This window comes from Rhinolophus ferrumequinum, assembly GCF_004115265.2.
Source record: "Rhinolophus ferrumequinum isolate MPI-CBG mRhiFer1 chromosome 15 unlocalized genomic scaffold, mRhiFer1_v1.p scaffold_54_arrow_ctg1_1, whole genome shotgun sequence".
NCBI classification, from domain to species: domain Eukaryota; kingdom Metazoa; phylum Chordata; class Mammalia; order Chiroptera; family Rhinolophidae; genus Rhinolophus; species Rhinolophus ferrumequinum.
This window is the reverse complement of record NW_022680357.1, coordinates 10,745,074-10,768,368: the sequence shown is the minus strand read 5'-3', so window position 1 is coordinate 10,768,368 and position 23,295 is coordinate 10,745,074. Positions and strand designations below refer to the sequence as shown.

General features: G+C 53.7%; 2 protein-coding genes and 1 pseudogene across 2 annotated transcripts; all 3 read left to right on the top strand.

The window, feature by feature from the left end:
• The first annotated feature begins 918 nt into the window (after window positions 1-918).
• Window positions 919-2,776, top strand: LOC117019355 (zinc finger and SCAN domain-containing protein 4-like; annotated as a pseudogene).
• Window positions 2,777-3,713: 937 nt separating this feature from the next.
• Window positions 3,714-13,392, top strand: TNP2 (transition protein 2). Its single transcript, XM_033100992.1, has 2 exons — window positions 3,714-4,186; window positions 13,059-13,392. Exons 1-2 carry the CDS (start codon window positions 3,714-3,716, stop codon window positions 13,390-13,392), a joined length of 807 nt encoding a protein of 268 aa, XP_032956883.1.
• Window positions 13,147-15,601, top strand: SOCS1 (suppressor of cytokine signaling 1). The gene is made up of 2 exons (XM_033102001.1): window positions 13,147-13,935; window positions 14,496-15,601. The coding sequence occupies exons 1-2, from the start codon at window positions 13,587-13,589 to the stop codon at window positions 15,173-15,175; spliced, it is 1,029 nt and encodes a 342-aa protein (XP_032957892.1). The 5' UTR covers window positions 13,147-13,586; the 3' UTR covers window positions 15,176-15,601.
• Window positions 15,602-23,295: the final 7,694 nt, after the last annotated feature.

Here is a 23,295-nt window from a genome sequence, read left to right as displayed (position 1 = left end):
TCACTATGCACTCGAGGGGAGGGACGTGGGGAGTCAGCAGTGGGGGAGGGGGAGGGTTCAGGGACCCAGAAAGAGTCTTCGAGGACTAGCCCCCAACTAGCCCCACTGTGCCCACACAAGGCAGGGGCGTCAGAACAGAGCTGCATGTGCCCCCCAGAATCCCCTTGGACCCCTTAGTGACCGCAGGCTAAACGAGATGGGGCCAGACCTAGATGTGAATCCCAGCTCTGCCACTGATTAACTGTGGGACTTTGGGATGGTTCCTCTACCTCTGAGCCTGCTTCCTCTTTGCAAAATGGAATACTCATACCTGCCTCACAGGGTTCATTAGTTTCTTAGGGCTGTTGGAAGAAATGATCACACCCTTGGTGGCTTAAAACAACAGAAATTTATCCTCTCACATTTTGGAGGCCAGAAGTCTGAAATCAAGGAGGCGGCTGCCCCCCCTCCCAGGGGGGGCCTCCCTGGCATCACTGTCCAGCTCCTGGTGGCTCCAGGCTTTCCTTGGCTTGTGGCTACATAGCTCTAGTCTTTGTCTCTGCCTTCATGTGGTCTCTTCTCCCTGTGAGTCTTCTCTTCTGTCTCTTAGAAGAACACTTGTCGTTGGATTTGGGGCACACCTGCATAACCCAGGATGCGCTCAAGATCCTTAATTTAATTACATCTGTAAAGATGCTTTTTTTCAAATATGGTCACACTGAAGGATCCAGGCTTAGGACACAGACATATCTCTTTTTTTTTTTTTTTTTAAGATTTTATTGGGGAAGGGGAACAGGACTTTATTGGGGAACAGTGTGTACTTCCAGGCCTTTTTTTGTTTTTCCTAGTCAAGTTGTTGTTCTTTCAGTCTTACTTGTGGAGGGCACAGCTCAGCTCCAGGTCCAGTTGCCGTTTTCTAGTTGCAGGGGGCACAGCCCACCATCCCTTGTGGGAGTTGAGGAGTCGAACCGGCAACCTTGTGGTTGAGAGGACGCACTCCAACCAACTGAGCCATGCGGGAGCTCAGCGGCAGCTCAGCTCAAGGTGCCGTGTTCAATCTTAGTTGCAGGGGGCGGAGCCCACCATCCCTTGCGGGATTCGAGGAATTGAACTGGCAACCTTGTGGTTCAGAGCCCACTGGCTCATGTGGGAATCGAACCTGCAGCCTTCGGAGTTAGGAGCATGGAGCTCTAACCATCTGAGCCACCGGGCCGGCCCCAAACATATCTTTTGGGGGCCACCCTTCAGCCCACTACAAAGGGTCACTGTCAAGTTCCAGGACAAAGCTGCCTAGAAGTAGGGGAGACCCGGAGCCCAGCCACTTAAAAGGTGTTCAGTAAGTTAGGGCAGTTTTCACCACGAGGGATGGAACATGCTTACTAAGAAATAAACTAGAATAAAGCAGGTGATAGCAGCAGTCCAGGATTACCCAGCTTGAAGTTCAGTCCTCTCGAGGAGGTCCACATCTACATGCAGGGACAGGAAGCCCTCTTTTCTGAGAATATGCCTTTAAGAGAAGTCATTTTTCATCTAACAAAACAGTTGTCCACAGAACCCCCAAAGAGGCAAGCACGGGGACACCCTCCTGGACTCCCCAAGATACTTCCCCAGAAACAGGAGAAGGAGACGAAGATAAAGAAAGTGGTGGCAACATTTCTTTGAAAAGTTGTCAAGTAAATGACAGTATTACCACCAAGACAAACGCCCTCCCTACTCACTGCTAAGAGCCGTCCTAGACCTCAAGAGGGAGGCATTTCTTTAGAGAATCCACTCAGCTCAAGAGCTGGGCTAGGCACCTCCCAGGGAGGGGCCCTGAAAGGACCCCCATCAGGTGTCCTTAGGGAGGTGGGACCAGCGTTTCTTATGGTGGCCAGACCAGGTCACCCTGAGCCTGTTCTCACCTACCAGAGCAATGCGGAAAACTCCACCTGTGGGGAACACCAAGAAAGAGTTCACAGAGCCCCCCCAAAATCATACAAACGTGAAATGTGTCCCAAAATTTTGACGTGTTTCTCTCGGTTAAAAGTCCACCAGAGAAGACACAAGAATGAAAGGACAGTTACTTGTGCCGCGTGTGACAAAAGCTTCCTCCAGGCCTTAGACCTACACGTGCATCAGAAAATTCGTGCAGGAGAGAAGCCCTCCTGGTGCCGTGTGTGCAATGTCCTGCTGCCACAGCACCAACCCTCTGGCTCAGAGAACCCACGCGGGAGAGAAGCCCCGTGTATTCCCGGCGCCAGAGACGCTGCCGCCAGTCATCCACCTGGCACGGCCACCTGAGGACACAGCAGAGAACTGCCTTCAGAGTGTTTCCTCCACCCCGGATGCTTCCTCGGCTGCAGCCCTGACGCGATGTACGAAACTATGTCTGTGAATACATGTATTTCCACAGTACTTCTCTATTTAGAACATACTTTGTAAGTTCCCAACTGTATATGCCACTTACTGTCTTACCCCAGTAAAATGTAAGGAGGGCAGGGAATTTCTCAGCTATATTCACTAAAGTATCTCAGGTGCCTAGAAAGTGGCTGATCCATTTCAAATGACCAATAAATATCTGATAAATAAACAAATAGCAGATGACAGCAAAGCCTCATAACAAAAGGCGAAGTTATGCATGAGCAATAGAGGGGGAGAAGTAGACGTGGGCTGGGGGGCCTGCAGGGGAGAGGGGGTGGAGAGGAAGGGAGTATCATGGCGGGGGAGTGGAGAGGCGCAGGCCAAGAGCTGCCCCGGGTGTCAGCCAAGGCGTGGGCTGGGGGCACTGCTGTGTGCTCCCACAGGGTCTCTTTCATAGGTGCTAGGAGGTCTGAGTGGGGCTGGTGTGAGTCCAACAGCAGGCGGGGCTTCAACAGCAGGAAGGGGGGTAGAGGTAGGAGGCAGGAATCTGAGGGAGGAAGTTTTCAAAAGCATCCTTGACTGTATATCAGGCTCACAAGAACACCAGGAAGGAAGGAATGACGTCCCTTTGTCCGATAAGGAAGCCAAGCCTAGAAATGACCTTCTCAAAATCAGGCATCAGTATAAACTGGGGTTGAACCTGGCTCTAAAACTCCTGAATTAAACCTTGCTGTGGAGGTGGGGTTGCCGGGCAGGTCGCAGGACCGTTGGGTTACTCATCTTCCACCCATCGGACAAGCCATCCCATCCCACTCACCCATCTAGCCTCACATTAGGTTATCTATCTTATCAACCACCCGGTACCCGCCCCCCCCAACCCCCCGCCAGCGCTGGGATCAGGGCTGTGCTCCTGCTTCCAAGCTGCCTGGGTGGAATAAGAGAAAGAGCTGGAAGACACCATTTATTGAGCTCTTACTGTGGAATGGCCCCGAGTCAACTGCTGGACATAGATTCTCTCATTTAAGTCGTCTGACGCACCCACTCTACAAAGACAGGGAAACTGGGACTTGGAGAGGTGAGTGCCCAGGTGAGTGACCACAAGAAAAGGAAAAAGCAGATCTGGGATGTGGGTCCAGCTGGATGCAACCCAAGGGTCCCTGCTCTTAACCAACAGATGGGATTACTCCAAAAGGCCACTGAAAGTCACCCTGGGGGTTAGGGTGAGGGGTAGGGGGCTTTGTCCCTGCTAGGCCATATCTGTTACACCCCCGTGGTCTGTGCCATCACAATCGGCCCCAACTATATAACCGGGGGATGCCAGGCCTCTATAAAGCTCGGTGTGCTGGAAGCGGAGGAAAAGGAGGCGGCCTCTGCCCCGCCCAGCCTGGCCTTCCATGGACACCAAGGCACAGAACCTTCCCTTCACGCACACCCAACCCCACAGCAGCTCTCGGTCCCAAAGCCACACCTGCAACCATTGCAGCTGCAGCCACCACTGCCAGAACTGCAGCCCGACTTGCAGCTGGAGCCAGGGCTGTCGCCAGAGCCAGAGTTACCGTCAAAGCAGGGGCTCCAGTCAGAGCCCGACGGGCCACTGCAGCCCACCTGGCCCCCAGAGCCAGAGTCCACGATCGAGCCCGCTCCCAAAGCACCAGAAACACACCATGCACCCCCAGCACTGTCCCAAGCGGCCCGCCACCCACTCCTCCCGCTACCCCAAGAACAGAAAGAACGTGGACGCAAAGGTGAACAAGAGGAAGGCGGTCAAGAGGAGCCGGCGGGTGTACAAAACCAAGAGGCGAAGCTCAGGTACCTTTCACGCAGGTGGGGAAGGGGAGCTGCCCAGCTGGACCTCGGGGGCAGTGAGGTGAGGGCCACAAGGAGCCACCGGCGACGTGAAGAGGGAGAGGCAACTGGCTGATGCGTATGTGAGGCATTGCTGGATGAGGGGCCTGGACAGGGGGCGAGTGGCTCAGAAGGATGGTGGGTGAAGGAGAGGCGAGCTGGGTAAGGAGAGGGGTGGCCAGGTGCTGAGACGGGCGAGAGAAGGGCTGGGTAGCTGCTTAAGTGGGCTGATGGACGGGCAGGAGGCCGGACGGAAGATGCATCAGCCGAATGACGGGAAAGTTTGGGTACAGTTGGAAGGATGTGGCTGGTGAACGGAGAACTGGTTAAGTGATCGTTGGCTCGGTAGGTGGGCGGTCAGACGCCTACGGACGGGAGAATGGGTGGATGGATGGTTACTTGGATGGATGGGGTAATAGACCAATGGATGGAAGAACTGATGTTTGGACTGGAACTGGATGAGTGGTCCGGACGTAGTTGAAAGAATTACATGAATGTTGGCTAAAAAGACTGGGTGACTCGTGGATGGTTCAAGTGGATGGGATGGATGGATGGATGGACTCACAGAGGTCAAAAGGAACTTGGCAATAGTCTAAGCTCTATCCATGCCCCATCTGGGATTACAAACGAGCAGTCCAAGACCCAAGCAGGGCGTGGGTGACTTCATGAAGCCAGGTGTTAAAGGGTCCCTTTCCCATTCCTGTCACTTAGGGAGGAAACACAACTGAGATCACAGCCGTGGCTTGTTCCTGTGTGGGTTTCATCCAACTGAGAAACACCATCACACATCCAATGCTGGAGGGAAGGCAGACTTTCTGCAGGGACATGTTACTACAGTGATTTCTATGCAACAATGATTAAAGCTTGTACACTGGAGGACTAGCCTTGAGTCAGCATTTTGATTTCATTAAAGGTGTCACGTTTGGGGGCCTGGTTTGGAAACACAAAGCAGAAAAGAGGTTGCATAGGGAGCAGGGACATGCCTTGTGATGGGACCTCCTGAAGTGTAAGGAGCCAATGCCAGCACAGGGCGGCAATGAAGGCATTTGGCATTTGGGCTGAAGGAACGGGGTGCGGATGTGGAGGATGGGGCAGGTGTGGAAATGATGGTGTCTGCTGTGGCGGGAGAGGGGCCAGAAGGGGGTCTGCGGGGAAGGCCTCATCGCGGTGGTCATTCTGGAACAGATACATATAGATCAATCCATTAGACGAATGTGGTCTTGTACGTCAATTGCAGCTCAGTAAAAAGACGAAGTCTGAGTTTTGCAGGATGGGCAGTGGTATGCAGTGGCAGGTCCTCTCTCAGAGCTCAGCTGTGTGGCCTTCGCATGTCATTTCCTCTCTCTGGGCCCCAGTTTCCGCCTCTATAAAGGAGGTGGCTGAAGCGTCTCCTTGAGGGGTCACTGAGCTGATGACCATGCAAGTGTCCAGTAGAGGGTCTGGGACACAGCCTGCATTCAGTGTGTCCCCTGACCTCCCCTCAGAGCAATGTTCCGGGTTGATACACGTCTAAGAGGGTCTGGGGCAAGGACCCCAGCAGGCTGGGGCAATGATCATTGAGCACCTGTGAGGTGCCAGATGCTTTGACGTAAATGTTTCCACTGAATCTGCACCCCCTCAGCAGGAGGCATTACTGTTCCCACTTTACAGATGAAGAAGCTGAGACTCAGAGGTGAAACGATGTGATCAAGGTCTCCTGGAGGGCAGGTCTGAGATCAGAGAGTCATGCTTTGCCCCAAACCTCCTGGTTCCCTATTTAAAAATGTAAAGCCACATCACACCATGATAGTCACCAACTATCATGGGAAGTGCTTCTAGGGAGCACGTTTAAGGGAGGAGGGAGAGAAAGAGGGTCAGAGGACAAGGTCAGAGACTTTGAGCACCACTCACCAAAGGACCTCCCTATTCCCTGCACAGTGTCCTTTTATAATACGATCACTGAAGGCAGGAAATCTATTATAGAGATATGAACTCTATAATAGAGGAAGTGAACTGGGACTGATGGTTTATGGACCCATGCTTAACCCCACATTTCCCTGAAACCAACACACAGAAAAAAAACGGGCACAAACATGCACATGTAACATATACAAAGAACATGCCATTCAAACCTACTCAGACACAGAGACCTAGGGTCACACGAGGACTCCCAAACACACACACACCCATCTGTACACGCAAGCTCTCACATGCCTCTCACATCCCGTACTGAAATACACTCGAGCTAGCACTCACAGGTTTCCACCCTCACAGTCAGACACATGATGACAGAGGAAAAACATCAAACCACAGATTTTTCTTTCACTTGCTTGGTTTGGGGTGGGGCAGCAGTAGTTTGGGGGCAGGCCCGCTGGAAACCCAAATTCAGGAAACAAACAGACGCCCAACTCAGCCACTGAGAGGCTATACGGATTCTGCAGGCGACCTATCTTGCCTTTCTGGTTAACTTCAGTGGGACACTGCAGTGAGGTGAGGTCAGACACAGCCCAGCCTGTAGTTGGCACTGCCTGCTCAGGTGCCTGGGGGACTGTCACTCCTGCAGGCCTTAGATGACCCTAGGGGTCCCTGCAGTCCTGGGGGAGAAGGGAGCAGTCAGAGAAGAGGGTGCAGAGCCTGGCTTGAGATGCCCATTTGAGTTACGATTCAGGAGAAAAAACACCTCAAACCACACAGACCCAGATTCAACTCCCAGTTGCCTCATTCCCTCGCTGGGTGACACCAGGCCTGTCTCTTAACCTCTCTGAGCCTTATCTGCATCTCATACTTTGTGAAGAGGTCCAAGGGGCCATTGCTGCATCCCCAGTACTTAACACGGTCCTGGCACATATTACCGTGTTTCCCCGAAAATAAGACCTAACAGCAAAATAAGTCCTAGCATGAGATTTCAGAATGACATCCCCTGAACATAAGCCCTAATGCGTCTTTTGGAGCAAACCTTAATATAAGACCTGGTCTTATTTTTGGGGAAACACGGTAGGAGCTCAGTAAATATTTGTTGAATAAATGAAAGAGAATGCAAGCATTAAAGCAATGGTGAGATGCCACTTGTGTACCTGTTCAATGGACAAAACTGAAAAGAGTCTGAGAATAAGAAGTAGGCACGGGGTGAAGGCACGGGGAAGCAGATATGATCAAATGCCCTGCTGAGGGGTAAGCATGCACAGGCATGTTGGTGGGCAACTGGCCACATCTATTAACATTTAAAGTGTACAAAGTGTTTCTCACACAGGTGTCAAGATGTTGTACAGGGAGGTGCAGGGCCACATGGTGGCAAGAGCGAAGAACTGGAAACAACCTATGTGCCCATCCACAGGGGATGGATAAATGAACACACAAGGTTCATTGAGGATGCAGTTTTTAAAAAGAATATCATATCCTTGTTTTAAAGAATGAAGTTGGTCTATATGTGATCTGTCCAGGTAGCCAGGATATATTGTTGCGTGAAAGAGCAAGATGGAGAAAGATATAGCATTTATAGAGGAAAAAATTCTACACAAAGCAACACTGTATTTCTACAGGGGGAAATTTAGGTATTTAAATGCGTAAGAAAAGATCTGGAAGGACACAGACCAAGTTGGTGCCTGGGGTTACGTCTGGGGAGGGGAAAAGCTTTATTTTATACAAGGAAATTTTTATACGAGGAAATAAAAGAGTAAATGAAGGAGAAAAAAAGAAATGAGCATCAGTGAAGCATCTAGTAGGTGCTCAGCCAAGCTTTGTTGACTCTGAAAAGAGACAGTACAGGAACGTTGACTATAAATTCTGTGGCTGCAAAGTGTTATCTTCTCTCAAGCCAATGGCATCAGGCCCTTTCTGGACTCATCACCCCAGGGCAGAGAGAGGTCAAGACCAGCCCATTGCCTTTCCCCAGCCAAGCCTCTGCCTACAACCACCAGGATGGCACTGGGAGACTCTCCTGCTTAGCTTAGGCTCACCTCTGGCCACTTGCCACTCAGGTCCTCACGGTTTTGTCTCCAGGCCTTTGCCTGTACTGTGCTCTGCCAGGAGTGCTCTCCGTCTTGTCCCAGGGCTAAGTCCCAACTGTTCTCTAAAATTCAGGTCAAGGATCACCTCTTCCTGGAGCCTGCTCAGGGCCCTGCTGGCTTAGCCAGGTGCCTCCTCTTGCGTCAGCAGACACTGGACTTCCCAGAGTCATGGGCCACTGTCAAGCCTGCTGCTGGTTTGTGTGCCCCGAAAAAAGATGGCTCTTCCTACTGACAGAATCAGGCCAAATTCAACCTCTTGTCATGGCACCTGCCACTCTCAATAGTTTTCCCACAGTGAGGGGCCAATGAGCTGAGCTGTCATCCTGTCCCCACCCCCGACTCTCAATGTCCCCGGCCTGCTCTATCAGTTCTTGTATCTAGTCTCATAGCTTTTGCAAACTCGTTTTACCCTCTATGCCAACTGCCAAAGGTAACTGCTACTGCTTCTTGCTGTCAGCTGCTGACATCTAATTTGCCACTTCTATGATGGCGTAGGGTGGGAACCAGATCATTTTATTAGAACGTTATGTAAAAATAGAATAAAGTGGCTCCAAGTGAGGTCCCGTGGGATTTGCTGATGAAAAGGCACTGAGATTGCCAGTTTGGGCTTTGTGACAGTTCTTTGAGCCACTGGAATAAGTCCATTTGCCTCAAGCCACAGCACAGGTGAGGGTGGGGGTGGGGAGCTGGGACTGGAAGCAGGTGTGTCTGGATGCCACAACCAGTACTCTCAGAAATCCTCTCTCCTACCCTTCTGATTTTGGAGCTATCAGTAGTGACTGCTTTCTGAAAGCTGGTTAGCACCAGCTACTTCACATCTGACCAATCACTCCTTTCTTCACCTGTCACATGGGGCTAAATGGGCCTGCTGGAAGGTCCCCACCAAGTCTCCCCAGCATTGCCCAGGAGCCAGCCTGTCATCACATCGGAGTCCAGCCACCAGCTCATGTCATCACTTCCCGGCCTTCAGGCCTCCTCTGTCGGAGAGAACCTTCCCCTAGGACTCTGTACCGCTCTCCCCGCCACAAAACACATGATCTTCCCTGCTGTCAGGAGGGGCTGGGACTACAGTTTACCCCACACAATGAAGCGGAGCTCCCCAAAACACGTTCACCAAGTTCCACCAGCTCCCTGTCTTGCTTTTCTCATTTGGTAAATGGCCACACATATTTTCCACCCCCACAGAACCATGAGGAAGCGTAAATAAGACAAGATACCAGCAAATGGTGATCCCTTTCCCAAGGTCTCCCGGGGAGTGAGGGCTGACCCCAGAACTCAGGCCTTGGACTCCCTGAGCAGTGCTCTCTCCTACAAAGCACGAATGACCTGGTTCTCCCTTAGGACTGTCTTTGCGCCCATTTCAGGAGGCTGTTGGTGCCATTCTGGGGATGGGGGCTCAGGGACAGTCGTGAGGTGTGTCCCAAGGCCCCTACTGTAAGTCATCGTGGCTAAAGCCCCAGTTGTCCAGAAGGCCGGCAGCCAGAGGGCTCTTTCACACTCAATCCTACAGCGTCTGCTGGGCTCTAAGGGCTGTTTCCTGCAGTCAGGGTGAATTCCAAACCCTCCCGCCTCCCAGCAAGGCCCACAAGGTCAGCGGACCCAGCCTCGGCCTCACCCCTGCACTCAGCGCTTGCTCGGTACAGCAGTCTCCTTTCTGATCCTTCAGCACACCTCTCACTCCCACCTCACGGCCTCGGCACTGGCTCCTTTTGACCTGGAGTTCTCTTCATTCACTCAACTCCCATGTCACCACCTCCAGGAGGCTTTCTCTGACTGCTTCACCTCACTCCTCCCCCACCCCAAAACACCCTGTGGCTCCCATTCTCCGTTTATTCCCCCCAGAGCGCTTCACATGATCTGACATGATGCTTTGAATTGACTGTCTCCCCTAGGTCTGCTGGAAGACCCCTGGGTGCCCCGTGTTTGGCAGACACTAGATACTCAATAAGTACCTACTGAATAAATACCAAAGGAGTGAAATAAATGTCATTACCTCTATCTTGCAGATGAGGAAACTGAGGCATATAAGAAGCTTGCCCCAAGCCACGTGCTTATTAAGTGACCAATTTAAACCCAGGCCAGCTGACAGCAGAATCTGTGCTCTACAGCCCACAGCTCAGGGCTCCCCAGAGGCAGACTCCCATGGGAACCTCGGCTGCCCTGCGTGTTAGAAGAGAAGGGGGTCTGAGGAGAGCTGGGGCAGAGAACAGTTTCAGGATGACACCTGACCAGGGGCTGCTTTTCCCAGCAGGACTTTGCCACAGCTGGAAAGAGAAACTGAAAAACTGACTGGCCCTTCATTTCTGGACTGCCACAACCTGCCCGGGGCAGGGGGAAGGAGAACCATCCCACGTCTGGCTGTGGCCCAGCAAGCTGTGGACATAGGGCTGGCCCTGTGACAAGAAGTCACTTGTGCTAAGCACATTCTCTGTACCTGACACTTTGCTTCAGACTTAGCATGCATTGCTGCCCTGTGAGGTACAAAACTTCCAGGGCCCATTTTGCAGATGGGCCAAAAGAGGCCCAGAGAAGGCAATTTGCTTGCCCAACTTCACACATCTGGGAAGCAGTAGGCCTGGAGTCCAAATGCAGCCCATTCTTGCTGTGAAGTCTGAGCTCCTTGGGCTCCCATGCTGCCTAGCTTCTTGTGAGTCTAGTGCCCATCCTCCAGGGAGAACAGCCCAGGAGACGGATGCTTGTCAATCAGCATATTTCTTTTTCCCTTTTGGCATCTGGATTTGGTTTCGTTTTGAACCCAGCACCTCAAAAAATGAAACCAAAGCTACAGTTGCTGTTGGTAGTGAAGAGAACCCACGTGGGTTTAGCAACTGGGGCCTGACTCACCACAGCTTTCACAACCAGGTCTGCTCAGGGTGGAGGATGGGTCAGTCTCACTGTGCAGGCAAGGAAACAGACTCACAGGGCCCAAAGCCACGGAGGGCGACATGGATGCTTAGATGTTAAGACCTGGAGCTCCCCAAGCTTATAAAAATGAGATGCAGACCTGTCCCCACTCCTCCCCAGTTGTGGCTAAATGATCCACAATGTGGCTCAGGGTCCAAATGAATCTCTGATTTCTCTGGCATCTACTGTTTCCCCAGCAGACAGACCAGGATTTGAGATCACCAGGTCAGGGGGAGGGAGTTTACAGCACAGTAGATGAGGGACTTGGGGGTCCGGTATCCTGGGTGTGACTCTTGGCTCCACCCCCTGGACAAGTGACAACCCCTCTGAGCCTCAGTTTCTTTACCTGTAAAATGGGCAGGCTGGGTGGTTGTGCACAAATCCAATAGTCAAAGGACTATAAAGCATTTAGCACAGTCAATTTAGGCTAATACATCACAAGTGTAAGTACACGAAATGAAGAGGCTCCCCAGGGATGAGGTGGAGGGTTGCAGCAAGAGCGGGGCCAAGAGAAGGAGGCTCCAGTCCCCCGGGAAAAGGGGTGGCTCCCCCAAGTAGCCAACGAGGCTGTCAGTGGGGGGTGGCGATATATGGGCCATCAGATATTTATAGATTTTCCTCTGCCCAGTGGCCTGCCAAGGAGACATGTTGGCAGGAAGACAAGTCATGCAAGAGCCAGCCCAGCCTGGCCACCTTCTCTGGGCCTAGATCACCCCCACCCTCCAGCTCAAGTGAGAAGGAAGTGGTGCCCTGCCCCACGACCAGCATCCAGGGGCCTGGTTTGCCCTGAGGAAACTCTCCTCCTTCTACTTGGCCTATGCCGCCTGGACTAAGGCTTCTGAGATGGGAGTAAGGAACAAAGCCACGTGTGTGCGGGCTCCAACATGCTACCACACCCACACGTGACCAACCCATAAGCTCTCACTTAATACCTACAGGAGGTACTATTATTATGTTTCACAGATGAAGAAACCAAGGCAGAGGAGTTAATTACATGCTCAAGGTTATAAGACTACAAAGTCGCCGAGGTGGATGGAATTGGAACCGGGATAGTCTGGGTCCACAGTCTGGCATTTAACCACTACTTTATATTTTACCCATCACCCATCATAGGGTGCAGCCCCTAGTAGGTTCTCTGGAATGACCACAGCACCGGACCACTGGCACGTGCATGGCTCTGTATCTTCTCGGTCACCCCTGCATGAGTGCACGCGCACACACACGCATGCACACACCACCCAGGACTACTACATCAATGACCAACACTAGCTGCTGTCACACACAAATTCAGGTTGCCAATGGGGTCCTGAGCAAGACTAGTTCTGGGCTACCTCCTTGTGTTCAGGAAGAAACACAGGGGGCCTGGGGCCTGCCTGGAGGTGGGGAGGTGGGCAGGAGGGCCTGGTACCAGGGCTTCAAGGAGAGGAGCTGGCTAGACCGCTGCCTGAGAGCTGCCTGTAGAGGGCAGTGTGTGCCAGCGTGAGGCCAGCCACCGTGCCCCCAGTCTGTCCTGCCTTGTGTGTGACCCTTCCAAACTCGGAGACTACTCACCCACCAGTCTCAACCTTCATTTGTTTTTCCTTTACTTTAAAAAGACATGTACCAATCAGGTACTTACTCCATGCCTTTCCACCAGACAGGATCATGGATCACACACAAAAGTACAAACTACAGCCCACACCACCCACCCTCATCATCCCAAACCGCAGGTATGAGTGCCTGCTGGAGAGAGATGCTTGACAGAACAGCGGGGCGGGAACCTATAAGGAAGAAGTTGAGGGAGAGGACGGCTGATGAGCAGAAAACAAAGTAGGTTTTGGGAATCATCACATCTGAAAACGAACCATCTTTTCATTGGGCTCCAAAGTGCGTTTGGTGGTGCACAGATACTCCTCTCCCCCACAAAAAAGTGAGAAGGGTGTGCTTCCTCCGGAGCTCCCCATCTGCCAGTCACTGCAAATCACAGCCCCTCCCCGAGCCTCAGTTTCTCCAGCTGTCGCGCAGGAGGACTAACCAAGGCGGGAGGGGGCGGGGGGAGGTAGCCTCGCGGGGCCCCGCCCGGTTTCTGAGGAACTCGGCCCGTAGCCGAGGCACTCCTCCTGCGCTACTGAAGGGTTCCTCCGAAGCCTGTGGTCACAAGCTGCCGCTTCCTGGGAAGCCCAAGCCAAGACCAGGGACAGCGACGGGCCGAGAGGAGCGCACGGGGGTGGGGGAACCGCCGCTGAGGGTCCGGGACACCGGGGCAGGGCGACGGCGTGAGCAGTACCGAGGGGTCCAAGGCCGGGACCTTCTGGCCGGACCCCAGGTCGGGTGGAGGAGTCTAGTTCGAGGGGAGTAGAGGACAGAGATCTCACGAGATGGGTGCTGAGACACCTGGCGGGGAGAGGGGTGTGTCACGGCTAGTCCGGAGTATTCTAAAGGGCTTGGCGGCAGAAATCTGAGATCGAGAGCAGAGGGAAAAAGTAAAGGCGCCAGGTCCGCAGGGTGCGTAAGAGAAGCGGCCAGGGGGCTTGGGGGGGGCCAGAGACCTTGATGGAGGGGTCCTCGGACAGGTACGTGGCTAGGTCAGGGCAGGGGGCCTCTGCCCGGAGGGACCGGGTGTGTGCAAACGGTCGAGCTGGTGTGGCCTCCACCGCCAAAACAGAAACCGAAAGTGGCGCGGAAGGACCGGGCCTGCAGCGGGTGGAGCCGACAAGGGGCGGAGCCTCCCAACGCGGGCCCCGCCCCCCGAGCCGGTTTAAAAGACTGGTGCAGGGGCGGGCGCGGAGCAGAGCGAGCTGCGGCCGTGGCAGCTGCACGGCTCCCGGCCCCGGAGCATGCGCGAGAGCCGCCCCGGAGCCCCCAGCCGCCCCGCCCGCGGCGCCCAGCGCCCCGCCGCCAGGTGAGCCCGGCACCGGGCAAGGAAGCGGGAGGGAGAGGGGGTAAATGGAAAGGAATGGACAGCGGGTGTCAGGCCGGCCTAAGGGGCTGCGTGGTGGGGTCGCGGCCACCACGCCCCTGGCCCCCGCCAGCCCCACCCTGGCAGCACCCGGCTCGTGGGGATACCGCAGCGCAGCTTTTCTCCTGCTTTTGCCCAAATCGCCCGGACGAGGCGCCAATCCCCGGCCTGGCCAGCAGGCGGCGGCCTAGCGGCAGCGAGCCGAGGACCGGGTGGCCAGAACCCGGGCAGGCTTCCCCCTGGCACCTCTCTCCATGCCCCCCCTTACCCAAACTCTGAGCCTCCTGGAGTCTGGACTCCGCCCCCAACGAGCCCCCACCGCCTGGAAGTGCTCCGCGGACTGGGAAGCCCATTTTCTAGATGAACCCACTGAGGCTCAAAGGGGCCGCGCCGACTTCGTTCTGTGCCCTCCGCCCGTTAGGGTCATCGGCTCAAACTTAAGCCCCACACCTGCCCAGCCCCACCCAGACTCTCCGCTCACTGCCTCTGTCTCCCCCCATCAGCGCACCCCCGGACGCTATGGCCCACCCCTCCGGCTGGCCCCGCGTGTAGGATGGTAGCACACAACCAGGTGGCAGCCGACAATGCAATCTCCACGGCAGCAGAGACCCGACGGCGGCCAGAGCCTTCTTCCTCCTCCTCGCCCGCGGCCCCGGCGCGCCCGAGGCCCTGCCCCGCGGTCCCAGCCCCGGCCCCGGGCGAAACGCATTTCCGCACGTTTCGCTCGCACGCCGAGTACCGGCGCATCACCCGGGCCAGCGCGCTCCTCGACGCCTGTGGCTTCTATTGGGGGCCCCTGAGCGTGCACGGGGCGCACGAGCGGCTGCGCGCCGAGCCCGTGGGCACCTTCCTGGTGCGTGACAGTCGCCAGCGGAACTGCTTCTTCGCCCTCAGCGTGAAGATGGCCTCGGGCCCCACGAGCATCCGTGTGCACTTCCAGGCCGGCCGCTTCCACCTGGACGGCAGCCGCGAGAGTTTCGACTGCCTCTTCGAGCTGCTGGAGCACTACGTGGCGGCGCCGCGCCGCATGCTGGGGGCCCCGCTGCGCCAGCGCCGCGTGCGACCGCTGCAGGAGCTGTGTCGCCAGCGCATCGTGGCCACCGTGGGCCGCGAGAACCTGGCGCGCATCCCCCTCAACCCTGTTCTTCGTGATTACATGAGCTCCTTCCCCTTCCAGATCTGACCGGCCGCGCAGGCAGCATTAACTGGGGGGCCGTATTATTTTTTATTATTAATTATTATTTCCCTGGAACCATGTGGGTGCCCTCCCCGCCTGGGTTGGAGGGAGCCGGTGTGGGGGGGGCGAGGCGCCTCCCCCTCTCGGCTGGAGACGAGGCTGCAGACCCCTCCCCACCTCCTGGGGGCGTGTCCCCCTTCTGGTGCTCCCTCTGGGTCCCCCTGGTTGTAGTAGCAGCTTAACTTAACTATCTGGGGCCAGGACCTGAACTTGTACCTCCTACCTCTTCATGTTTACATATACCCAGTATCTTTGCACAAACCAGGGGTTGGGGGAGGGTCTCTGGCTTTATTTTTCTGCTATGCAGAATCCTATTTTATATTTTTTACAACCAGTTTAGGTAATAAACTTTATTATGAAAGTTTTTTTTTTAAAGAAAAGGTTTCTAGAGCGTGTGCTTTGGTCAGAGATTTGTCTTGGTTCTGCACAGGTCCATGGGAGCGGGACCCTAAGACTGACCTGTTTGGAGGTGTGTGTGGCTCACGGTCTATGAGTAAGAACCCTGCTTGTTTCCCCCCACAGCTCTCAGAAGAGAGGAACTGTATCTAGTTAAAATGGCAGCTCATGTCTGAGCACTTAATGTGTGCCAGGACCTATTTGGAGCTTTACATGCTTCATTTTACTTAATCCTAGAGAGACAATCTATGAAGCAAAGCTCTTTCTTATCCCCATTTTACAGAAGAGAAAACCAGTGCAGGGGTAAATTTGTCTGTGGTCATTCCTGTGTCAAAGAAGACACTTGGGTCTTTTCCTGCTGTCCACCCAGAATCTGTTTGAAATGGATGACAAAGAGGAAATTTCATTCTGTGATCACAGCAACTTTCAGTAAGGGGGGAGTGGGAGCTGGATGAGCTTTTGGAAGGAGTGGCACACTCTGGAGCTCAGCATCAAAGGAGCCATATTTTGATGCTGGGATACGGGGTTAGCCTGACTGCCTTCTTTCAGCCTTGTTCTGTCTTGTGCACTTTTTGGTAAACGCACGACTTGGGAGTCAGAAAGAGGCTTTGTGGTCTGTGGTGGCAGGAGGGCCTTGCTGGTGGCTTTGGGCAATTCCCTTTGCCTCTTGGGGCCTCAGTGTGGACCTCTAAAATGGGTTTGCTGGAGGAGGTGGTTGCTGGAACCCTCTGCAGTGGGCATGAACCCATCAGAGAAGGTAGTGATTTCAGGAGCCTGGGGAGGGAAGGGTTGCTCCAGGATGCTTATAGGGCTGGCCTGCGTCCCCAGAAAGTCCCCACCACATGGATTTTATGGCTACTTCTGTGTCTGTGGACGGCCTGACAGGTAAGCCATGCTGGCAACTCAGGGCTGCGCTGTCGAACCGGGTGAATTGAGTCATTTTCAGGTTTAGGGTTAAACAATGTTGCACTTTATTTTTAGAAGTTAGACTGGCCTTCAGCAGCCTTGGATATGCTTATAATGGAGTGTCCTAATATTTAATAATACCTTTCACACTTGAAAGTGCAGCATAAAATTAACTTGAGAGCTGGAGCTGCCCAGGCTTGTCTTAGGGATTAAATAGGTTCCAGGCCTCAAAGTTAAGGATGGCCAGGAGAGAGTTAGGATCTCAGAGAGTTTTGGCAATTTCATCCCTCAATAAGGTAGGGTGGGAGGGAAGGAGGTGACGGCTGTCCACCTCCAAGGAATCGCTGCTTTTTCTTCTGATAACCACCTCCCTGTCCTTTGTTCTCTGCTGTATGGTCAAGTCCTGTCCTTGTTTTGACTTTCCCTGTCTCCTACCCAGCTTGGGCAGTGCCTAGAGAAACAGGGAGAAATCCAAGAAGGCAGTGCTTTGGCACACCGCAGACACTTAGTGAGCAGGGCCCTTTGCTACCTTGTTTGATCCTCACAACCATCCTGTGAGTTAGAGACCTCTTGCCCCATTTTACAGATGGGAAAACTGAGGCTCAGAGAGGCAAAGAAGGGCACACAGCAAGTGAGGGAGCCAGATTTTCAAACTTAATTTGGACGGCCTCAAAAGCTGGGTACCACTAGGTAACAGCTTCCCATGAGGGCCTAACGGTTGCAGTAATAATAGCAGCAGCTGCTAACATTTACATATAGCGTTACCGTGTAGGCACCATCCCAAGCCCCTAGTTACCTATATTAAAACACTCAACCTTCGCCCTAGCCTTATGATTTAGGTACTATTTTACAGATGAGGAAATGAGTCCTCATCTAAAAAGGGTAGTCAACAATATTTTCAAGGTGTTTTTCCTCCTTTTAAAAAAAGCTTAAAAACCACATCTTCATTACACAAACCCATTCCTCTTATAAAACCTAAAGCAAAACAGCTAAGAATAAAGACCCCTCTGATCCCACTCCCCAGGGCTGGCCCCTTTGTGAGCCATTTTTAAAAATCTAACATGTACAGTGGCCTAAAATGACCTAAAAGCCCCCAGGAGCTGCACTCCAGGCCCCGTGTGATTGAGATCCTTTGCACACACCAGTCAGGAAAAGGGCTGGGGGTGGAGGGGTGGGCAGTGTGTGCCATGTGGCTTCCTCAGCGGTACAGATTCTCTCAAACCTCAGCTTCATGATTCAGCAGTGCTGACGTCAATTTACAAGAATGAAAAGTGAGAGGGAGGGTTCGTGGTGGGGGGGACTGGGCTGGGGGCCCAGGTGTCAATGAGGTACCCTCCCTACTGGGCAGTGTGGGGAACGGAATGGGAAAGGGGCAGATCTGTAGCACGATGGGGACTGCAGGCAGATGTGGGAACAGCCTCAGACCTGCATCAAAGCCTCCCCTGAGCCGAGGACTCTGATCCCCATTTTAGAGACAAGGAAATGGAGGTGCAGAGAAGTACAGTCACTCGGTCACACAGCTCAAAAGTGACAGCCATGACTTGCACTGGGTCCATTCCACTCTAAAGGCAATTGGTTTCTTAAAGAGGGAAGGGAGGGAAGAGGGCAGAATCCTGCGAAAACGCCTATTCTCAGGCCTCACCTCAGCCTGCTTGATGCTCCCAAGCTTGTGAATAGAACTGTTACTGTCCCAGAGCCAGGAAGTGGAGCACTGAGCCTCTTCCTGAGCTGATGCACGGAAAGCACTTAGCACACAACCTGGCAATACATCTCTGAATGATGCAGTGCTCAGTAAACGACAGCTGAGGCTGTATAACACGCGTTCACTGGGAATCCACTGTGTTCCAGGCATTCGTTGCTCTAAGCCCAGAGGACACAGGAACAAACAAAAGCGAGGAAGTCTGGTCCCTGCTCTCAGGGTTCCCCTTCAGGGACTCAGTAAATAACTAAACATGAAACTAAAGAAACAGCATTCCAAGCAGTGATAGTGCTCGGATGGAGACTCCACAAGGCGGCTGGACGAGCAGGGCAGTATTTAGGAAGAAAGGTCAGGAAGCCTCCTCTAAGGGGACGCTGAAACTGTGCCTGGAGTGACAGAGCGGAGCCAGCCTGGGAGGCCGGCATGCCAGGCAGAAAAACAGCAAGTGCAAAGGCCATCAGTTGGGATGAGTTCAACACATTCCAGAAGGCTGGCCAAGCTGGAGGGGACCGAGTGAAGGCGAGCGGCAGGAGATGAGGTGGCATGGGTGGGAAGTGGGCAGGGGCAGAGCCCTGCAGGCCGTGGGGAGGCGGGTGACAGGGAGCCTGGGGCCACCAGATCCTCTGACTGACAGAGGTGGACTAAGGCAGGGAGTCCTGGTGAGATGGCTGTAGGTTTCCTGACTTACTATGTGTGTATCTCGGGATGGTGTGGAATGACGGGCGAAGGGGCGTGCAGGGCATTCGTGGCCAGACCCCTCAGCTCTGCCAGTCAGGCCAACAGCAAGGCAGGGACAGCCACAGGAATGCTGGCACCTGGCGGAACGCTGGGACTGAGTGTGGGCCAGGCCTGGAGCGGCCCGCCCACAGCAGGCATCACTCAGAAACCCCAAGTGTGGCCAATCCCCACGCCTGAGTCTGAATAGAGCCCCAAGGGCATGGCCCCCGGCCTCCAGAGAGGGGCTTCTTGGAGCAGTGCTCACCTGTGCAGGGTAAAGCTGGCCTCAACTTTGGGGAAGGAGGCACAGGACCTAAAAGAAGGCGGGTGGGGTTGACACAGGGTGGGTGTGGTCAGCGCTACCTGGAGGCTTGCTTTGCATCCCCCTCACCTGGCCTCTACCACCATCATTAGAGACACTTAGGGCTCCAGGCTTCCCGGAAATAACACACGCTTGGCTTGATTCTGGGGGTGTCTCAAGGTCCCTAAGAGAGGAGAGTGCAGTTTTCATCAAAGCAAATTCACACAGATGCCCAAAGTGGGCGCTCAAACTGCGCCGTCCCACCCTGGTCCTGGCGCTGAAAGGGGACAGACAACCCTCGGAGAAACCTGGGTTCCACTTTCTACGCTGTTCGGCCACAATGCAACCGCCGACCACCCCCCCCCCCCCCCCCCGCACACACACACACCCAGTGTGAGGCTGGGCATCGCCAAGCCCCCGTCCTCCAACCCTCCGCGCCGCGCTCAGCAGAAGGCCCATCTCCCACGAGGACCCACGGCCTGTAGGTGGCCCCGGCCACGCCTCTGGCCTCTGTACTCACCGTTCTCCCTCCTGCTACTGAGCCTTTGCACATGCTGTGCCCTCGCCTCGTGCGTCGCGGGGGACATTTCCCAGCCGGTTCGGAAGTAAAGCACTTGTACAAACACAAGGCGCCCTCGCCCGCGCCCGCCCGAGGGCTCAGCTCGGCTCCCGCGCTCGGGGCCACCACGTGCCGCGCGCTCGGCCCTGTCGGCGGCGCTCGGTTCCCTCGGCCTCCCCGACACGCAGCGCGCTCCGTAGACCCGCTCTCGTCCGTGCGGTCCTGACGCGGTCCTGTGTGTGCCGCCCGCTGGCCACCTGGGGCCCCTCCCGGTTCTCAGAAGCCCCGAGGCCCCGAGAGCGCGTGTCCCAAGAGCCCGCCCAGGGCAAGGCCATAATCGCTCCCTCTAGGCCTCATCCACGAAAGCTCTTCAACCCCATTCCAGTCCACACGGGCCGCTGCCTGCCCCAACCGTAGGTCCCGACCTTCTGTTTCTTGACTCGTGCATTGCTGCTGTTTTAAAATAACGCCATTTCCTGAGCACCTAATGAGTGCTAATACTTCACCCAGGTTGCATCGTGAGGAGACAGGCTCAGAAAGGTGAAAAGTATTGCCCCCGTGCATGTATAAATGGCAAAGCCAGAGTTTGACTCCAGATGCCTCATGCCCGAGTTCATGATCTTACCCACTATGGAGCCAAAGGTTCATGGGTTCATGCTTCCTTTCTGACACTTAGGACCACCTTGGAGGATGTTCAGAACCAGCCAGGACTCAGGGCATCTCACTTGCCTGCCCCTTCGACACAGCACAGGCTGCGAAGCCAGGAGAGGCAGTGGGCTGGTAGGCTGGTAACCCAACTAAAGGCTGTGTCAGAATTCAGCTTAGGAGAATGGCCAGGGCTGCTTGGTCGGAAGGGATCCTGGGGAGTGGCCCTGGGGCAGCCCTGGCAGCTGGGGGGGCGGGGGGCGGGGGCGGGTCATGGATGCAGATGAGGATGGACAAGGACAGGGAAGGTATGAACCAGACAGCTGGATCTTGTGCAAGGGCAGGGCTGGGAGGGTGACATTCAGGCTGGCCCTACCTGGGGACCTGCAGGGGCCTGTGTGGCGAGACACGTACTCCCACACTTGGGTGCAGCTGGGAGGGGCAGCCAGAGGCATGATGAAGGAGAGGAGGGGGCAAAGCCTGGCTAAGTCTCCTTGGAGGGCCCCTCTCCACCAACATTTCCATGTGGGAGGCAGCAGGGAGGAGTAGAAAGAGCTGGGGCCCAGGACATGGATTCAAGTCCTGACTCTGTCAACTGTGTGACTGTAGTAGCCTTACCTAGAAAATGAGAATTAGACTCCATTAGACTCACTGCTTTGCTTCAGAAGAGTCATGAGGATCAAATGATTTAATATAAGTGGAAACAAAATGAATACCCAAATACAGGAATTATAATGATTATTGTTATTTTGCATCACACAAGCTGCCTAAATGTATTTGAATCAGCATAGCTATGAAGTCCGACCAGCCTGGTCCCATTATCAGTTTGCCATTTGCTAAAAACAGCCATGGCTACCAGCTCTCCCACATGCAATGCTCACGAGATGCTGGCCACCGTTCTGTGAGATTCACACATATTCTCATTTATCCTCACAAGGACCATAGGACACAGGAATTGTTATCATCATCATCCTCATTTTGCAGACGAGGAAACTGATGCACAGAGAAGCTTAATAAGATGCCTAGAGTCACACACAGAGAGGTGGCACAACCTAGGGCATTCTAACACAGGCAGCCCGATTTTACAGCCATTCCCTCATTTTAAAAGCTGTAAGCTGAGACTGCCAAACTGTCAGACACTGGAGTTCCACTTTTATGGTTTTTGCCAGATCTATCCAAGTTCCAGCTGTTCTGTTATTCAATTATTTTCTTCACATCAAGTTACTTGATTTGTAAGTTTTCTTGAAAGGGAAGCATCATTACCATACATGGAAAGTCAGAATCACCTGCCCCAAAGAGGTAACCTTTACAAAAATGTAATGAAATCTGAGCAATGTTAGTGAATTCTAGCTAGATATTGGTGTCTTGCTCTGCTCTGAGAGAAGGTCTGCTCTGTGTTTGATTGAGAGGAGGGAGGAAGGGAAAGAGAGACAGACAGACAGAGACAGAGACAGAGACAGAGACAGAGAGAGAGGTGTCAAGTGTCAGAGATGTATTTAAGATACTATAGCACCCATATGGGACTTTCTCCTTGACTTAAGCAGAAAGACTATAAGATAATAAAAATAGGAAATCGCTGTTTCATGGCAGGGGGAGGACTCAATGTTATTAAAAATGTCCCTGTGTCCCACATAAAACCATTATTCAGAGACTCTCCAGGACACCTATCGCACACCTGGGAAACATGGCCCAGTGTGGCTGCCAGCTGTGTGTCAGTGCCTTCAATGACTCTGAGCCTCACTTTCCTCAGTTTACCCCGTGAAGTGGGGTAGGCATCCAGACCTCACAGGGTGTGGAGGATTAAAAGTAAGTGATTACAAACTGTTAAGCATAGAATCCATGTTCTTGGTAGAGCAGGCCCCGCCCTACATTGGGCCCTGCCCCCATCCCCAGCTTAGGACACTGAAAATGAAGCCCCAACATGGCCAGCCTGGAGCTCTTCAGGGTCATTTGTCTCATCTTTCCCTCTATGTGTGCCTGGTGACAGGAAGGGCCACAGTTCCTGGAAGGGGGTCAAAGTAAAACTACCTCAACTGTCAACTGTGTGTCCAGCTGGGAGGAGCCTGCTAGGCTCTCTGAGCCAGGCGAGCAGGGGTTTGGGGGCAGGGGGAGGAATGCATACTTGACCCTACAAAGTGCGCCTTCCCTTCACTGGATTTGAGATGGGGAAACTGAGGATCAGAGATGTGGGCTCAGGCCCTCTATGCAGGCACTAGGAGGAAATTAGGTTACATTGCAAATCTGATCACTTTCACACCCCTTAGCTTCCACTGCAAATGAATATTACTGTTAGCTCCCCCTTATCTAGCACTTTCTAGGTTGTTACCATTATTGTCTCATTTTATAGACAAGGCAACAGAGGCCAGGAGCGGTTGTTCCTAGTCTATGATCTCTAAAAGCAGCTAAAAGCAGTAAAAGCAGTAGAAACAGTATTAGAATCAAGCAAGATGACTCCAGAGCATTCCAGTGGCCCCCAACTGCTAGATATGAAAATATGACACCTTTCCCATGGGATTTGAGGTCCTTTCCTGGCCCCAACATACATTTCTAGTTCGATACCATTCCCCATCTGCTTTCATCATCCCCAATTTCTCACATTCCCTAGGCCTTTTGAGCAGCCTGAGGAAAGTTCAAGATGTTTCCCTTGCTTCTGCTTCACTTTGCAAACTCCTACTCAAACATCAAAGCCCAGTTTAGCCACTGCCCCACCCAGGAATCCCTCCTTGACTCTGCTGTGCCCCCACTGTCTCTGTTCCTGCCTCTGTTAAAGCTTACATTAGAGGGCCAAGAAAGGTTTCATTTGGCTCCTGGACTGTGAGTGCCAGGAGGGCAGGGACCATCTT

Bases quoted from the DNA above. Each gene is read 5' to 3' on its own strand.
- TNP2 (XM_033100992.1), top strand. From the start codon at position 3,714: ATGGACACCAAGGCACAGAACCTTCCCTTCACGCACACCCAACCCCAC. The intron at 4,187-13,058 runs GTGAGGGCCACA...GCTGTCGCGCAG, and splicing joins TGGACCTCGGGGGCAGTGAG to GAGGACTAACCAAGGCGGGA.
- SOCS1 (XM_033102001.1), top strand. From the start codon at position 13,587: ATGGAGGGGTCCTCGGACAGGTACGTGGCTAGGTCAGGGCAGGGGGCC. The intron at 13,936-14,495 runs GTGAGCCCGGCA...TCCCCCCATCAG, and splicing joins GCCCAGCGCCCCGCCGCCAG to CGCACCCCCGGACGCTATGG.